Source organism: Stigmatopora argus, chromosome 14 (genome assembly GCF_051989625.1).
Source record: "Stigmatopora argus isolate UIUO_Sarg chromosome 14, RoL_Sarg_1.0, whole genome shotgun sequence".
Classification (NCBI taxonomy): domain Eukaryota; kingdom Metazoa; phylum Chordata; class Actinopteri; order Syngnathiformes; family Syngnathidae; genus Stigmatopora; species Stigmatopora argus.
The window spans coordinates 6,305,763-6,318,920 of NC_135400.1; the positions used below are offsets into that span (position 1 = coordinate 6,305,763).

Genomic DNA, 13,158 nt, shown 5'->3' on the forward strand with positions numbered 1-13,158 from the left:
TTTTTCACAAAGGTCGCTGAAGCCTACCCTAGCCAGCTCTGAGCACCAAGCGGGGGACACCCTGAAGTAGTTTCCAGCCAATTGCAGGGCACACACTAATACTAACGGTCAATTCAGAGCATATGTGTCAAAGTGGCGGCCCGGGGGCCAAATCTGGCCCACCGCATCATTTTATGTGGCCCGAGAAGGTAAATCATGAGTGCCGACTTTCTGTTTTGGGATCAAATTAAAATGAAGAGTATAGATGTATATTACATTTCCTGATTCTCCCCCTTTTAAATCAATAATTGTAATTTTTTAATCCTTTTTTGGTGTTTTTAGTTCAAAAATCATTTTGTAAAATTTAAAATATATATATATAAAAAAGCTAAAATAAACATTGTTTTAGATCTATAAAAAACTGAATATTCAGGGCTTTTAATCCAGTTATTTTAATCCATTTATAAAAAGTCTATAAGTTTAAAGTGTAAACTGGGATACCTGGAGAAAACCCACACAAGCCCAGGGAGAACATGCAAACTCCACACTGGAAGGTCTGGGCCACCATATGTTTAATGCATATAGCTTATAACTACTCAGTAACCCCAAACACACTTTAAATTTGTTCCAACAAAGGCTGCGTTTATAAAATACATTTGTAAATACTGTATTTCTAACTTCATCGTAAAGTGAACGCAAAGAAAATAGAAGCGATCTCCCCTTTTACTGGCGCGCCCAGTCTTCTTTACAAAGTGCATGCTTGGGCCTGTCCACAAAATTAACAAAAACTCATCTAAAATCAAATGCCACCCCTATTTGGCACAGACACGCACTTACATCATCAAATTAAAAATGAGTGAACCCCCTCATAAAAACTTCATCAGTTTCTGTATTAAAAATCTTATCTGTGCAAGAGACCTTGACATTTTCAAGAATGCTCCTTCTTGCATGATGTGCCATGTGGCAATACACAATACGGTCTACCAAAGTATACTCATACCATTTGTATTGTTTTCAGTTACTGTTTTAGTTCACATGTCAGTTTCTTTTTTTGCAATGCCAACCGTTGTGACCATATTTTACACACTATCTATTAAAGGTTAGAGTCAGGGTTGGGCTTTTGGTTGGATTGAGGTTTAGATCTTGTGTATGGGTTTAGGGTTAGCGTTACGATTAGTGGATTTCAGACAATTCAAATGATGGCTATATCCTCACTCCAAAGATAAATACTTCAAGATTCAGCAATCTCCATCAATTGCAATGGGAATTGAGAAAAAGTTACCTACAAGCAGAGCAAAGAATCCCCACACAGTTTTTTTTTCCGGAAATAACTTTTGCTGGTTATTATTTTTCAGGTGGTCCAGTACTTGGTACAGTTTTATAGCCTCAGCTTGATTTATTGTGTTTTGCTATTGGTTTTGTACATAAATCAACATATGCTTTCTTGGCAGCAGGAGTTTGGAGGTATTATATCAAACCTTAGTTTACAAAATCTTCCAACACAACACTCCTCCTCCACTTCAAGATTCTGTACAAAAAATTCCAACACATCAAAAACGGCTGGCTCTAGAGGTGACTGTGTAGTTCCCTTCAAAAGGAGTGCATTTAGCGAAAGCACCTTGCCGATCATTTTAAAGCTTGGCTATTAGACGAACAAAATTGCGATCACAATGCTGTCTAAAACTGTACAACGTGTGTGTCTAGCATGTGTCATCGTTTACCTTCAACCTACACAAGGGACAAAAGATGGAAATTAGCCCTCGGCTACAATCTTACATTTTTACATATACGTATGTTCATTAACATGAATATATAGATATGTTCATTAATATGTGGAGTCCCTTATTAAATAAATCAAACTCAAACTCAATGGCCAATAAAGATAGGTTACCAGATATTTGGTACCCAAAATATTATTTAACTGATATAAACAGTGGGGGGCCCGGTGGAGTGAGTGGTTAGTGCGTCGGCTTCACAGCTCTGGCGTCCTGGGTTCAAATCCAGGTCAGTCCACCTGTGTGGAGTTTGCATGTTCTGCCCGGGTCTATGCGGGTTTCCTCCGGGTATTCCAGTTTCCTCCGGGTACTCCGGTTTCCTCCGGGTACGCCGGTTTCCTCCCACATTCCAAAAACATGTATGGTAGGCTGATTGGACACTTTAAATTGCCTGTAGGTATGAGTGTGAGCGTGAATGGTTGTTTGTCTCCTGCGATCAGCTGGCCACCAATTCAGGATGTCCCCGGCTGGGATAGGCTCCAGCACCCCCCGCGACCCTAATGAGGATAAAGCGGTTTGGAAAATGAGATGAGATGAGAAATACAACAGTAGTCTGGTAGAGAGTGGTGACTGTATCAGTCTCAGAGTTATGAAGTCGATTGTTCAATCCTAGGTGGGTCCTCACAGTATGGAGTTTACATGTTCTCCTCGGGCTTGCATACCCATAGTTAGCAGTGATAGGCTCCAGCACCCCCACGACCCTTTGGAGGATAAGCGCAGCAAAGAATGAATGAATTAATAGTGCTGGAATTCGCAAAATCACGACTCTGACGCTTAGTGAGCCAGTGAAACAAACCATCGCGAAGCCGTAAAATTTGACCCAAAGAGGATCCCGTAGGAATAAATGTCGGCTTCTGCTTGACAAGCAAACACACTACCCGATAGTCAGGTTGGAACGGCAAATCACGTCCAAGAAAAAATTTAAATGACACACAGCGTTTCGGCGCCATCACTGACATTCCTTGGACGTGTTTTAACAATTTGAAGTCGGTATTTGTGTTTGTCGCGGTTGAAGCTAGCAGGCTAACCCGCGAGCAGCGACCACGGAAGCTAACGTCCACGGAAAGAAACTGAAAAATAAGCGGAGATTTCAACCTAAATCCTTTGCAAAGATCAGATCTTCAACAACAGCAATGAACGTCGCAAAAAGTGGCTATCGTGTTTTCTCGGCAAACTCATCTGTCGCATGTACAGAGCTGGCGAAAAAGATAACGGAGTAAGAATCTCATCTCATTTTTTGAACCGATTTATCCTCACTAGGGTCGCGGGGGGTGCTGGATCCTATCTCACCTAACTTCGGGCCAGAGGCAGGGGACACCCTGAATTGGTGGCAAGCCAATCGCAGGGCACAAGGAGACAAACAACCATTCACACTTACACGCAAACCTAGGGGCAATTTAGAGTGTCCAATCAGCCTACCATGCATGTCTTTGGAATGTGGGAGGAAACCAGAGTACCCAGAGAAAACCCACAAAGGCTGGGGAGAACATGCAAACAACGCACAGGTGGACCGACCTGGATTTGAACCCAGGTCCCCCACTGTGAGACCGATGAGCTCATCCGCCGGGCTTCCCGGAGTAGGAATAATGTCAGAATTCATCAGCCTACTTTAATCATCGAACTAACTAATCGAGTACAGTTATTTGTCTCCATGTTTTGCTAACCTGTCAAATTATTTTTATTCATTCCATACTACTAGTTCTAAAACAATATGCACACTCATAATGGTTGTTATTGCATGATTTACAAAATACGTAGTTTTTTTTTTAAATTCCACTTTGTGTTTGCAATATGAATGATGAGTATGATTTTGCTTTTGCTCTTCAGGCGACTTGGAGTTGAGCTGGGAAAGTCGGTTGTCTTTCAAGAGTCCAATAGTGGTAACATCTAACATTTATTTTCATTTGATTTAATTCTTTTACAAAAATAAATTCAAAACATGCATCTAAATGTTCCAAATGGAGTTTCAACAGATTACCTTAGAGTAGACTGTGATATTATAATGAATTTGATTTCTGGTTATGAATAATAATCCTGTATAATAAATTGTTTTTTTCCTCAAATTTGGCCAAATAATTTGTATTTTGCAAGTACATTTTAAATTTAAAACCCCTGGTTGATTTGTGAAAGCACTACTTTATTTAATGTCAAATAATTGTAACATCATACACTATTTGTTTACTCTATTTTTATATTCTTAACAATTGTTTTGTCCACAGAAACAAGAGTGGATGTAAAAGAGTCTGTACGTGGGCAAACCATCTTCATCATCCAGACCATTCCAAGGTGAGTGTGGAGACATCTGCACACTGCAGCAATAATTGAATACTTAATATTCTGTTATTAAAGTTCAGTTGATTTGTTATGATATTCTCATTTTACTCCAAACAGAGATGTCAACACTGCAATCATGGAGCTGCTGGTCATGGCCTACGCCCTCAAGACCTCCTGTGCAAAAAACATCATTGGCGTTATTCCATACTTTCCTTACAGCAAACAATGCAAGATGAGGAAGAGGGGCTCCATAGTATGCAAGCTGTTAGCGTCTATGTTGGCTAAAGCAGGTAAAGTTCTTTATTTTAATGATATTATTCATTTATAAAGAAATCATGTCAATTGACCCATTAATTGCATGTGTAAAAAACATGTTTTATGTGGTTTCTATTCAATGAATCAAGGTTGGTTGAATACACAACATGGGTAGTATGAATGGTTGTTATGTTAATACTATATGGGCAATTTGATTGGGTGGCGACCAGTCAGGGTGCCTCTCACTAATAGCTGACTGGGATAGGCTCCAATACACCTGTGACCTGGGCAAGGATGAATATACTTAATATAGGCCTACAATCAGTGGACTTAAAGTGAATTGTTTGTCAGTTTATCAAGGATAAATCCCTCGTGATAAGAGTGGGAGCAATATTTTGGTCACCATGACTAGACATGACAACGTCTCTGCTAGTGAGATAAACCTGCAAGACAGCTATTCATATTCATATTATAGTGTCGAGCACTGCCAGTCCAAGATGCATTTATTGTTAGAACATAAAGAATTCACAATGTTGTATTTTACTATAAAGGGCTAGCACACATCATCACCATGGATTTGCATCAGAAAGAGATCCAGGGTTTCTTTTCTTTTCCTGTGGATAATTTGAGGGCATCCCCATTCCTGATCCAGTACATCCAGGAGGAGGTGATAATTCCACTAAAATAAACATGATGGCAACAGAATAATTTAGCTAGTTTGATTATCTGAGATGTTTTTTTTTCTCTTATGCCCATAGATTCCTGATTACAGGAACGCCATCATTGTGGCCAAATCTCCAGCAGCAGCTAAGAGGTATAAACATGGGAAAACAAAACCTTGAGCAGAAATGATGTCTGTGTGTTCAAATCTATTTAAATAAATAATGACATAAATGATCATAGTGACTTTTTAGACATTTTGTATATTTCCATTAATCCATTTAATTAAAAAAAATCTAGTACATGCAATCCATTATGAATAGCAATGTGTGTTACTTATTATTAATCATAAATGAAATAAATGTACATACTCTAAGACAAGGGTGTCAGACTCGGGTTGGTTCGCGGGGCGCTTTAACGTCAACTCGATTTCATGTGGGCCGGACCATTTTAGATCTAATATTTAGATTTTTTTTCATAAATGGATTAAAAGAACAGGATCAAAAGTCCTGAATATTCAGTTTTTTTATAGATCTAAAACAATGTTTATTTTAGCTTTTTTTCTTAGTAAGAGAAAATCTCTTAATCATTATGTTCCATATTAAAGTGGAAAACAGAAAATATTTTTATATATTTTTAGATTTTACAAAATGATTTTTAAACTAAAAACACAGAAAAAATGGATTAAAATAATTTAAATTATTGATTTAAAAGGGGGAAACTCAGTAAATATAATATACATCTATAATCTTCATTTTAATTTGATCGTAAAACAGAAAATCGGCACTCATGATTTACTTTCCCGGGCCACACAAAATGATGCGGCGGGCCAGATTTTGCCCCCCGGCTGCCACTTTGACACCTGTGCTCTAAGACATTCAAATTGTTGTGTACTAGTACTTTTGTGTCTGCAAAAACATGCAACTAGTATGTACGTTAAAGAGTGATCTGTCTTTTCATTCATTTTTCTAGAGCTCAATCCTATGCAGAGCGCTTGCGCTTGGGTCTGGCAGTGATTCATGGTGAGGCTCAGTGTTCTGAGTCTGACATGGCTGACGGAAGGCATTCACCGCCGTGCGTGCGCAACACCACAGGACACACGGGATTAGAGCTGCCTTGTAAGAGAGCTGTTTTATAATTGCTGACCTTAGTTGTTGTTTCAATAATTCTTCCTTGACTTTGTAGGTTGGATGAACCCAAATAGCACCATTTTATTTCCTCTAGTGGAAATGGGATATTACAAACTGACACTTATCACAGCCTTCTACTCATTTGTCATACGTGAATCAAAAACAGATTTAATTTGGTTTGAGGCTGTTTTTTAAATTTTTTTTTACTCATGCCATTGTTCTTTTTGCATGCCTTGATTCCCAAAATATTCCATTACTTATCGCGTTGTAACTTTCAGCTATCTTATACAACATAGCAATTAAATGTATATATTTTACGCTGTCTACTGTTAGCAGTTTTAAAGTAATTTCTGTATATCAAACCTGGAAACTTGATTTTATACAGGACCTTAATGCTAAATATCGATTATGCAGAAAACTTCAATAATCTTACCATATTTCACTTACTGGTAATATTTTTAGCCTCCTTGATTTTGGATAGAGTCTATATATGTTTATAATTTAGGCATGCTCAGTGTCATACTAAGCACTTAATTGATTGCATGGACAATGAATTGAGGTGGCTGCATGGACTATGCATTCACAACCATGTATGATTCCGTTTTTATTTATAGTTAACCATATAGTAGTATACATTAATTTTTATATTGGGCTTTTCCTAGCTAACCAACAACAACAACAAACTATATCTAATGAGAATGTGTCATTGGCAAATGACTCCAAAACAGTTATATCCCACATCCTCTTTATTTAATAGAAATGTTTCTATTTTTATGTATGTTTTTATTCTTACCATTGACTTTAAAAATCCTCCTCAGAGCCACACTTGCCAAAATCCATTAAATTGATGAGAGAGAAAAAAAAATGGACTCGACAAATCCAAACTATTAATGAATCAATATTCTGAAAGAGGATTTTCCAAGTCTTGGCATCATGTGTTTGTGAATTACTTGTGCGTTCGTGTTTAATGTGGTGTTTATTTGTTGGCAATAGCAGGCAAACAACAAGCTCCGTTCCCTGGCATTGAGCTTCCAAGTACGAGCGTAAACCTGACCTACATCAGATTGTTCCTTTTCAAATGGTTCCTCAGTTAGTGCATGTGCCTACAAAGGGTTTGTCAAGTCTTGGGAAAATAGTCTGGATTCAAGAACCAGCCACTGGTGCAGGGAAACTCCAAATTTTAAACAGCAAAAGAAAGGCATTTCCTTTTATATATCTACATATACATGGCACTTTTTAGTTCGATAGAAATAGTGGAAAAAATATTGCACCTCATTTAATATTCCAGACTCTTCTGCAAGATGGACCAAATCTTCTTTGTTTTGTAGCGTTCTGATTTTATTTTCTATAAATCAAACCAGAACCATGCCAAATATCTCTTTGTATTCTTATTAATCTATCTAAATATCTGGAGTCTGGACTCATCTTGCCAATCAGCACATGTTGCATCCTGGTTACACCTGCTCTTTTTGAACATCTGATTAACATTTTGCTCTTCTCGACTGCATGTGATGAGACCAATGAAGCATGCTTTTCTAATTTCAAATGTGTTCTTGCAGGAACAGGAATTACCCCAAATTTATTTGCTTGACATGTGTTATATAATTCAATTAAGAGCTTCAAACTCTATTTATTAGCTCAGAGTTTTGTTGGAGTGTCTGCATTTGTATGTTTACACAAATACTGTTATACCATTTCAAGCAATTTCAAGATTAGACATCTCATGTTTCTAAGTGTCTCGACAAGTCGTCAAGAATTTCACCGGAGTGTGTTTACTGCTAACATGGCTATCAGTGGTTTTACTTAAAGGTGTTTATGTGACTGACTGACTGATGCTGTGTGCCTTGCAGTATTCAGTAGTTTTACAATGGGCATGCGCCTCCTTTCTCTTCTTCCTGATACTTCCCCACTTACAATTGGCTTGGCTGGCTGATTGTTTCCTCAACCTTTGAATTAATAAAAAGCATTTACATGGCACAATTCTCGCAATGCAGCTGTAATTGGCAGACAAAAAGAATTCTGTTTGGTATTTATCACCTTTTACTGTTGTAGTAATATGGTTATTATAATTGTGGTAAACGAACTTGACCGACAAATTAGGATGAAGTGAATGCGATTATATTTAGTTTGCTTTGTTATTAATGTAGGCTAGAATTATTTCAAATTGGGCCAAACCAACCTGAGATGATACTTTGAAATACACACAATGCTTTTATTAAGATTTGATTGCCATTTGCGTAACATTGTGATTATTGCGTGCATGTATGCACATATTTACTGGAAGCAGTGATGTTGGGCTGATGAATGACCCAATAAGATTGGCAAGCGTGAATGAAGAATCCCTTTGCAGTGGTTTTCATACACTGTTGTTCAGTGTTAAATAGGTTTCTCTGGTGCATAGTTGTACATATGCACACTCCTGTCATATGCCTGCTATGGGCACTTCAGACACTGCCTTCTGATTGGGTATCCTGGGCTGAAAATTCTCTTGGTTTTTTTGCATGGCATGTGCTGGATGTTTTGGCATTTCAGATAAACCTAGGGCGTAGGTGGGGTAGAATGGGGGGAATTCTTTTTCATTTGTAACTTTCTATTGCCAGTTTGAAATCAAGGCAGCTTCATGTTACCAATGTATTATTGGTTTATTATTAAGAAGGAATTTGGCAGGCTAATTGACTGTAAAATGCAAACCATTTTCTCAACCCATTTTACCCAATCTACTGAGTGACTTTTAACAAGGTGAAATACAAAATCTCTAATGTCGTAACACAAAGTCATTTGCTTTGCAGTAATGATGGCCAAGGAGAAACCTCCCATTACTGTTGTTGGAGATGTGGGGGGAAGAATTGCCATAATCGTGGTAAGAGATTTCTACACTGTTTTTGTTGATTGTATCCCATCAGGGGATTTGTTTGATTATCTGCTGCTCTGATTTTTTGAGGGTATCTTTTTTTTCCTTCTGCATAAATCTTTACACATTTTTGTAAATAGCTTGTTTTAAAGTATACCAAATATGGAATCAAAGGGTTCAGGGGAGTACATTTTATTATTATTAGTTACCAAACAGGTTAAGGATGCCAGTTGTGCCGTATTCTTGTTGTTGTCTGTATTTACTATGATTGTAATTTGGTTTAACCCCTCATTTTTTCCTCTAAATAATTCAATGGGAAACATTTTGTTGATTTAAAATTTGAGTAAAAAATATTGTATTCTTTGCCCCACCATTCAAAGCAACCCCAAATCCTCCACCTGTTTTTTAATTGTCATAATGTGTATATTTTCCAGACAGGGTAAACACAAAAAGGCAAGTTAAAGAGATTTTCATTTTTTTGATATCCCAGTTAATCAATTTTTATGATTTATTTTTGATGGTTTTATGACTTTCTACTGAGTTTGGCAAGATAACTTACGATAACACAGTTTAGATTTTTCAAATTATTTGGCAGTCGAGATTGTATGATTTGTCATATATATTAAACCTGAAAATGAGCTATCTTCTTAGTTTCTAAGGTGATTGCAATCTTTTAACAACCCACATAGTTGCAAAAATTTCAACTACCTCTAGGTCAGAGACTCATTCTGACCAAATTTCTGCATAAAACAGTGGATGAAATAGATTTTTATGGAAGAGTAACTTTGAGAAGTAGATCAATTTATAGCTACCAGGGTTTGTCTGAAAAGGCAATCATTTCTTAAATCTAAAAATGTGTTGAGCTACTATAAACAGCAACATAATTTCTATTATCGACAAGTCTTTCTCACCTCTGTGCAGATATTTCTGTCTACACCTGCAGGGTTTTATTCAGGAACACCGGATAGTTTTCAAACTTTAGCAGAAAGTCATACTGCAGTATTACAATTGCATTCAAGTTCGGAGTTTGAATGTGCTACATCACAGGTGTCAAAGTGGCGGCCCGGGGGTCAAATCTGGCCCGCTACATCATTTTGTGTGGCCCGGGAAAGTAAATCATGAGTGCCGACTTTCTGTTTTAGGATCAAATTAAAATGATAGATATAGACTTCTATTATATTTCCTGATTTTTCCCCTTTTAAATCAATAATTGCAATTTTTCATCCATGTTTTTCTTTGTGTTTTTAGTTCAAAAATCATTTTGTAAAATCTAAAAATATATAAAAATATTTTTTGTTTTCCACTTTAATATGGAACATAATGATTAAAAGAGATTTTCCCTTACTAAGAAAAAAGCTCAAACACTTTTTTTAGATCTATAAAAACGGAATATTCAGGGCTTTTGATCCAGTAAATGCGGCCCGCGAACCAACCCGAGTCTGACACCCTTGTGCTACAATCTACATGATGTTTTTTTTTTCCCCAAAGCCTTCGAGATTTTGTGTGTTTTGTTTTTCCTGCTGCAGAAGCCAAGAATTACTGACCGTGAGGTCACGAACTGTAGTCAGTCTTCTGAAGGAATTTTAGCAGAGCGTAAAATTAGTCTTTCCATCAATCATAGCACAAGGCATGTGGGTCCTGGAGATGCAAAACTAACCCCGACATTACATTGCTATCACCATGGTTGAGTTTGGACATCTGGATGTAATCATGATTGGGTGTGGTCAGTGAAAAAGCAGTCAACTTCCCAAAAAGGTTCAGTACAAGGTGTGGTCCTTCTTTCTCCACACATGTCCAGCCAGCTTTGAGTTAGAATCAATTTTCATCCATTAGTTTTATTTAACAAATAAAATCACCACTTAAATCCATGGAATGTGCTCCCTTTTTATTTTTAACATAGGCACTTCCAATTCTAGATAGCATTCCATTATCAGAATGTTCTACCTCATTCAAAATATGCCTTTAATATTCTGTATAAAATTCTACTAGGCAACAACAGAAACATGATTTTTTGGAGGCTCTTAGCCTCAAGAATCACAAATTATTGACTGACTGCTCCATTTCTTTTTCAGGATGACATCATAGATGATGTAGGAGATTTTGTGGCAGCCGCTGAGATCCTGAAAGAAAGAGGTGCTTATAAAATATACATCATGGCCACACACGGATTGCTGTCAGCTGATGCTCCACGTCTCATAGAAGAGTCAGCCATTGATGAGGTAAGGACCCCTGAACTCCTTATTATTGTGGGCCTACAATATGAGGATCTAAAAAAACAGGAATACGACAAATGAGTGAGTGGTTAGGTGGTTAGTGCGTCGGCCTCACAGTTATGAGGTCCTGGGGTTCGATCCCAGGTCGGTCCTCTTTTGTGGAGTTTGCATGTTTGTGTGGGTTTTCTTTGGGTACTCCGGTTTCCTCCTGCATTCCAAAAACATGCATGTAGGCTGGTTGAACATTCTAAATTGCCCCTGGGTATGAGTGTGAGCGTGAATGGTCGTCTGTCTCCTTGTGCCCTGCGATTGGCTGGCCAACACGTGAGGGTCATCCCCGGTTCTGGGCTGAAGTCAGCTGGGATGGGCTCCAGCCCCCCTTGCAACTCTTGTGAGGATAAGCGGTTCAGAAAATGATTGAATGAATGAAAGATAAGTTGGTTTTTGTATGATTTTTATAATGGTTGCAAAACAATTTGTTTTACTTTACAAAAAAGTCACGTACGTTCTCATTAAAACGTGGCTTACTGGCTACAATTTGAATATATATATATATATATATATATATATATATATATATATATATATATATATATATATATATATATATATATATATATATATATATATATATATATATATAATATTTTAAATTGAAATTCTTTGCTTTGGCTAGCTGTTAGCGTCTGGGTTTGTTGTTATATTAAGACCACATGTGGCCACTGGTGAGAGACTCAAATAACGTAACCATCTGTTTTGAGTTATTTTGCAGCTTTGGGTGTGGCACCACATTTCTCCGATATTAACTTCTAAAATACATTTTTTCTGACATACTGAATTTTGAGTTTTCATTATCTGTACGTCCTGCTCATAAATTATTTAGAAGTGGAGGGTTGAAATATTTTGCACTGCATAATCACTCCATATAATATATAAAGCTCTCACATTCAGAAATGAGTGGTTTTTTTTCACCCCATTAATATTTTAACTTCCCAATTTTTAGAAGTGTCAGTAGTTTGTCTTTTCAGTCGAAATTGAAAAAAGTAAACAACAACAAAAGTATTCGCAATACTCGCCAGATTAGAATCAGATCAACAGAACTGGCTTGCAAATGTAGTGGAATTTCACAGTAAGTTTATGTTAATATTGCATTTGAATTGAGCTTTTCTTTGTGTTTGAGGTGGTGGTGACCAACACTGTCCCACACGAAGTGCAGAAGCTCCAGTGTCCAAAAATCAAGACTGTGGACGTCAGTATGATCTTGGCAGAGGCCATCCGGCGTATCCACAATGGAGAATCCATGGCTTACTTGTTCCGCAACATTGCAGTAGATGACTAGTATGCGAACCTGTAAGGTGGGTCTGGCTGTGATTAAAAGAAGGTGCGCTTTTTCTGGGTTTCGCCATGACTTCAAACATACTACTGTGGAAAAAAGAAAAACACCATTTTATGCATTGCCTCTATTATTTAATATTTTGCCCCCTCTGTCTGGAAAACATTCTACGTATGTCCCCCCTCATTTATAGAAAAAAAGTCATCCACGCCCACCGGCATAAAGCAATGCATGCCTCTCCATAGAATAATGGTTAGGCTGTTGCCCTGGAGCGGTAGTAGTAAAAAAAATAAATCCTTTGTTCGAATCCCGCAGTTGACGCTTGACTTTTTATTTTAGAACTGTTTTCACAATTTATTGCAGCTGATCGAAAATAGCAAGCCTGAAACTGTGACAGTCATTGGAGACTTGAAAGAAGAACATATCTCGGATGGGTGATGGGAAAGATAATCGAACCTTCTTTCACATAATCTTTAACATGGTTTTTCAAAAACAGACTTTTTAAGAGCACTGTCTTTGAATGTAAACACGGGTCGCTTAAATGCTGTGAGATTTCGTCGATTAAGGGTTGGGGTCAGGGTTAGGTAAGGGTATCATTCCTCAAATCTTCATATATATGTATTTATATAGTTAATAGACATAGGGCAAATTAATATTTCATCAAACAAAGAATAATCGAGAAATAGTG

General features: G+C 37.4%; 1 protein-coding gene across 2 annotated transcripts; it reads left to right on the plus strand.

Moving 5' to 3' along the window:
* The first annotated feature begins 2,564 nt into the window (after nt 1-2,564).
* Nucleotides 2,565-12,784, plus strand: LOC144088736 (phosphoribosyl pyrophosphate synthase-associated protein 1). 2 transcript variants are annotated; one of them, XM_077619360.1, is made up of 11 exons: nt 2,565-2,970; nt 3,582-3,634; nt 3,974-4,040; nt 4,146-4,318; nt 4,835-4,950; nt 5,042-5,097; nt 5,916-6,061; nt 7,067-7,108; nt 8,863-8,933; nt 10,997-11,143; nt 12,318-12,784. In XM_077619360.1, exons 1-11 carry the CDS (start codon nt 2,888-2,890, stop codon nt 12,474-12,476), a joined length of 1,113 nt encoding a protein of 370 aa, XP_077475486.1. In that variant the 5' UTR covers nt 2,565-2,887; the 3' UTR covers nt 12,477-12,784. The 2 variants fall into 2 exon arrangements, with proteins under 2 accessions (XP_077475486.1, XP_077475487.1); XM_077619361.1 differs by lacking the exon at nt 7,067-7,108.
* The last annotated feature ends 374 nt before the right edge of the window (nt 12,785-13,158 follow it).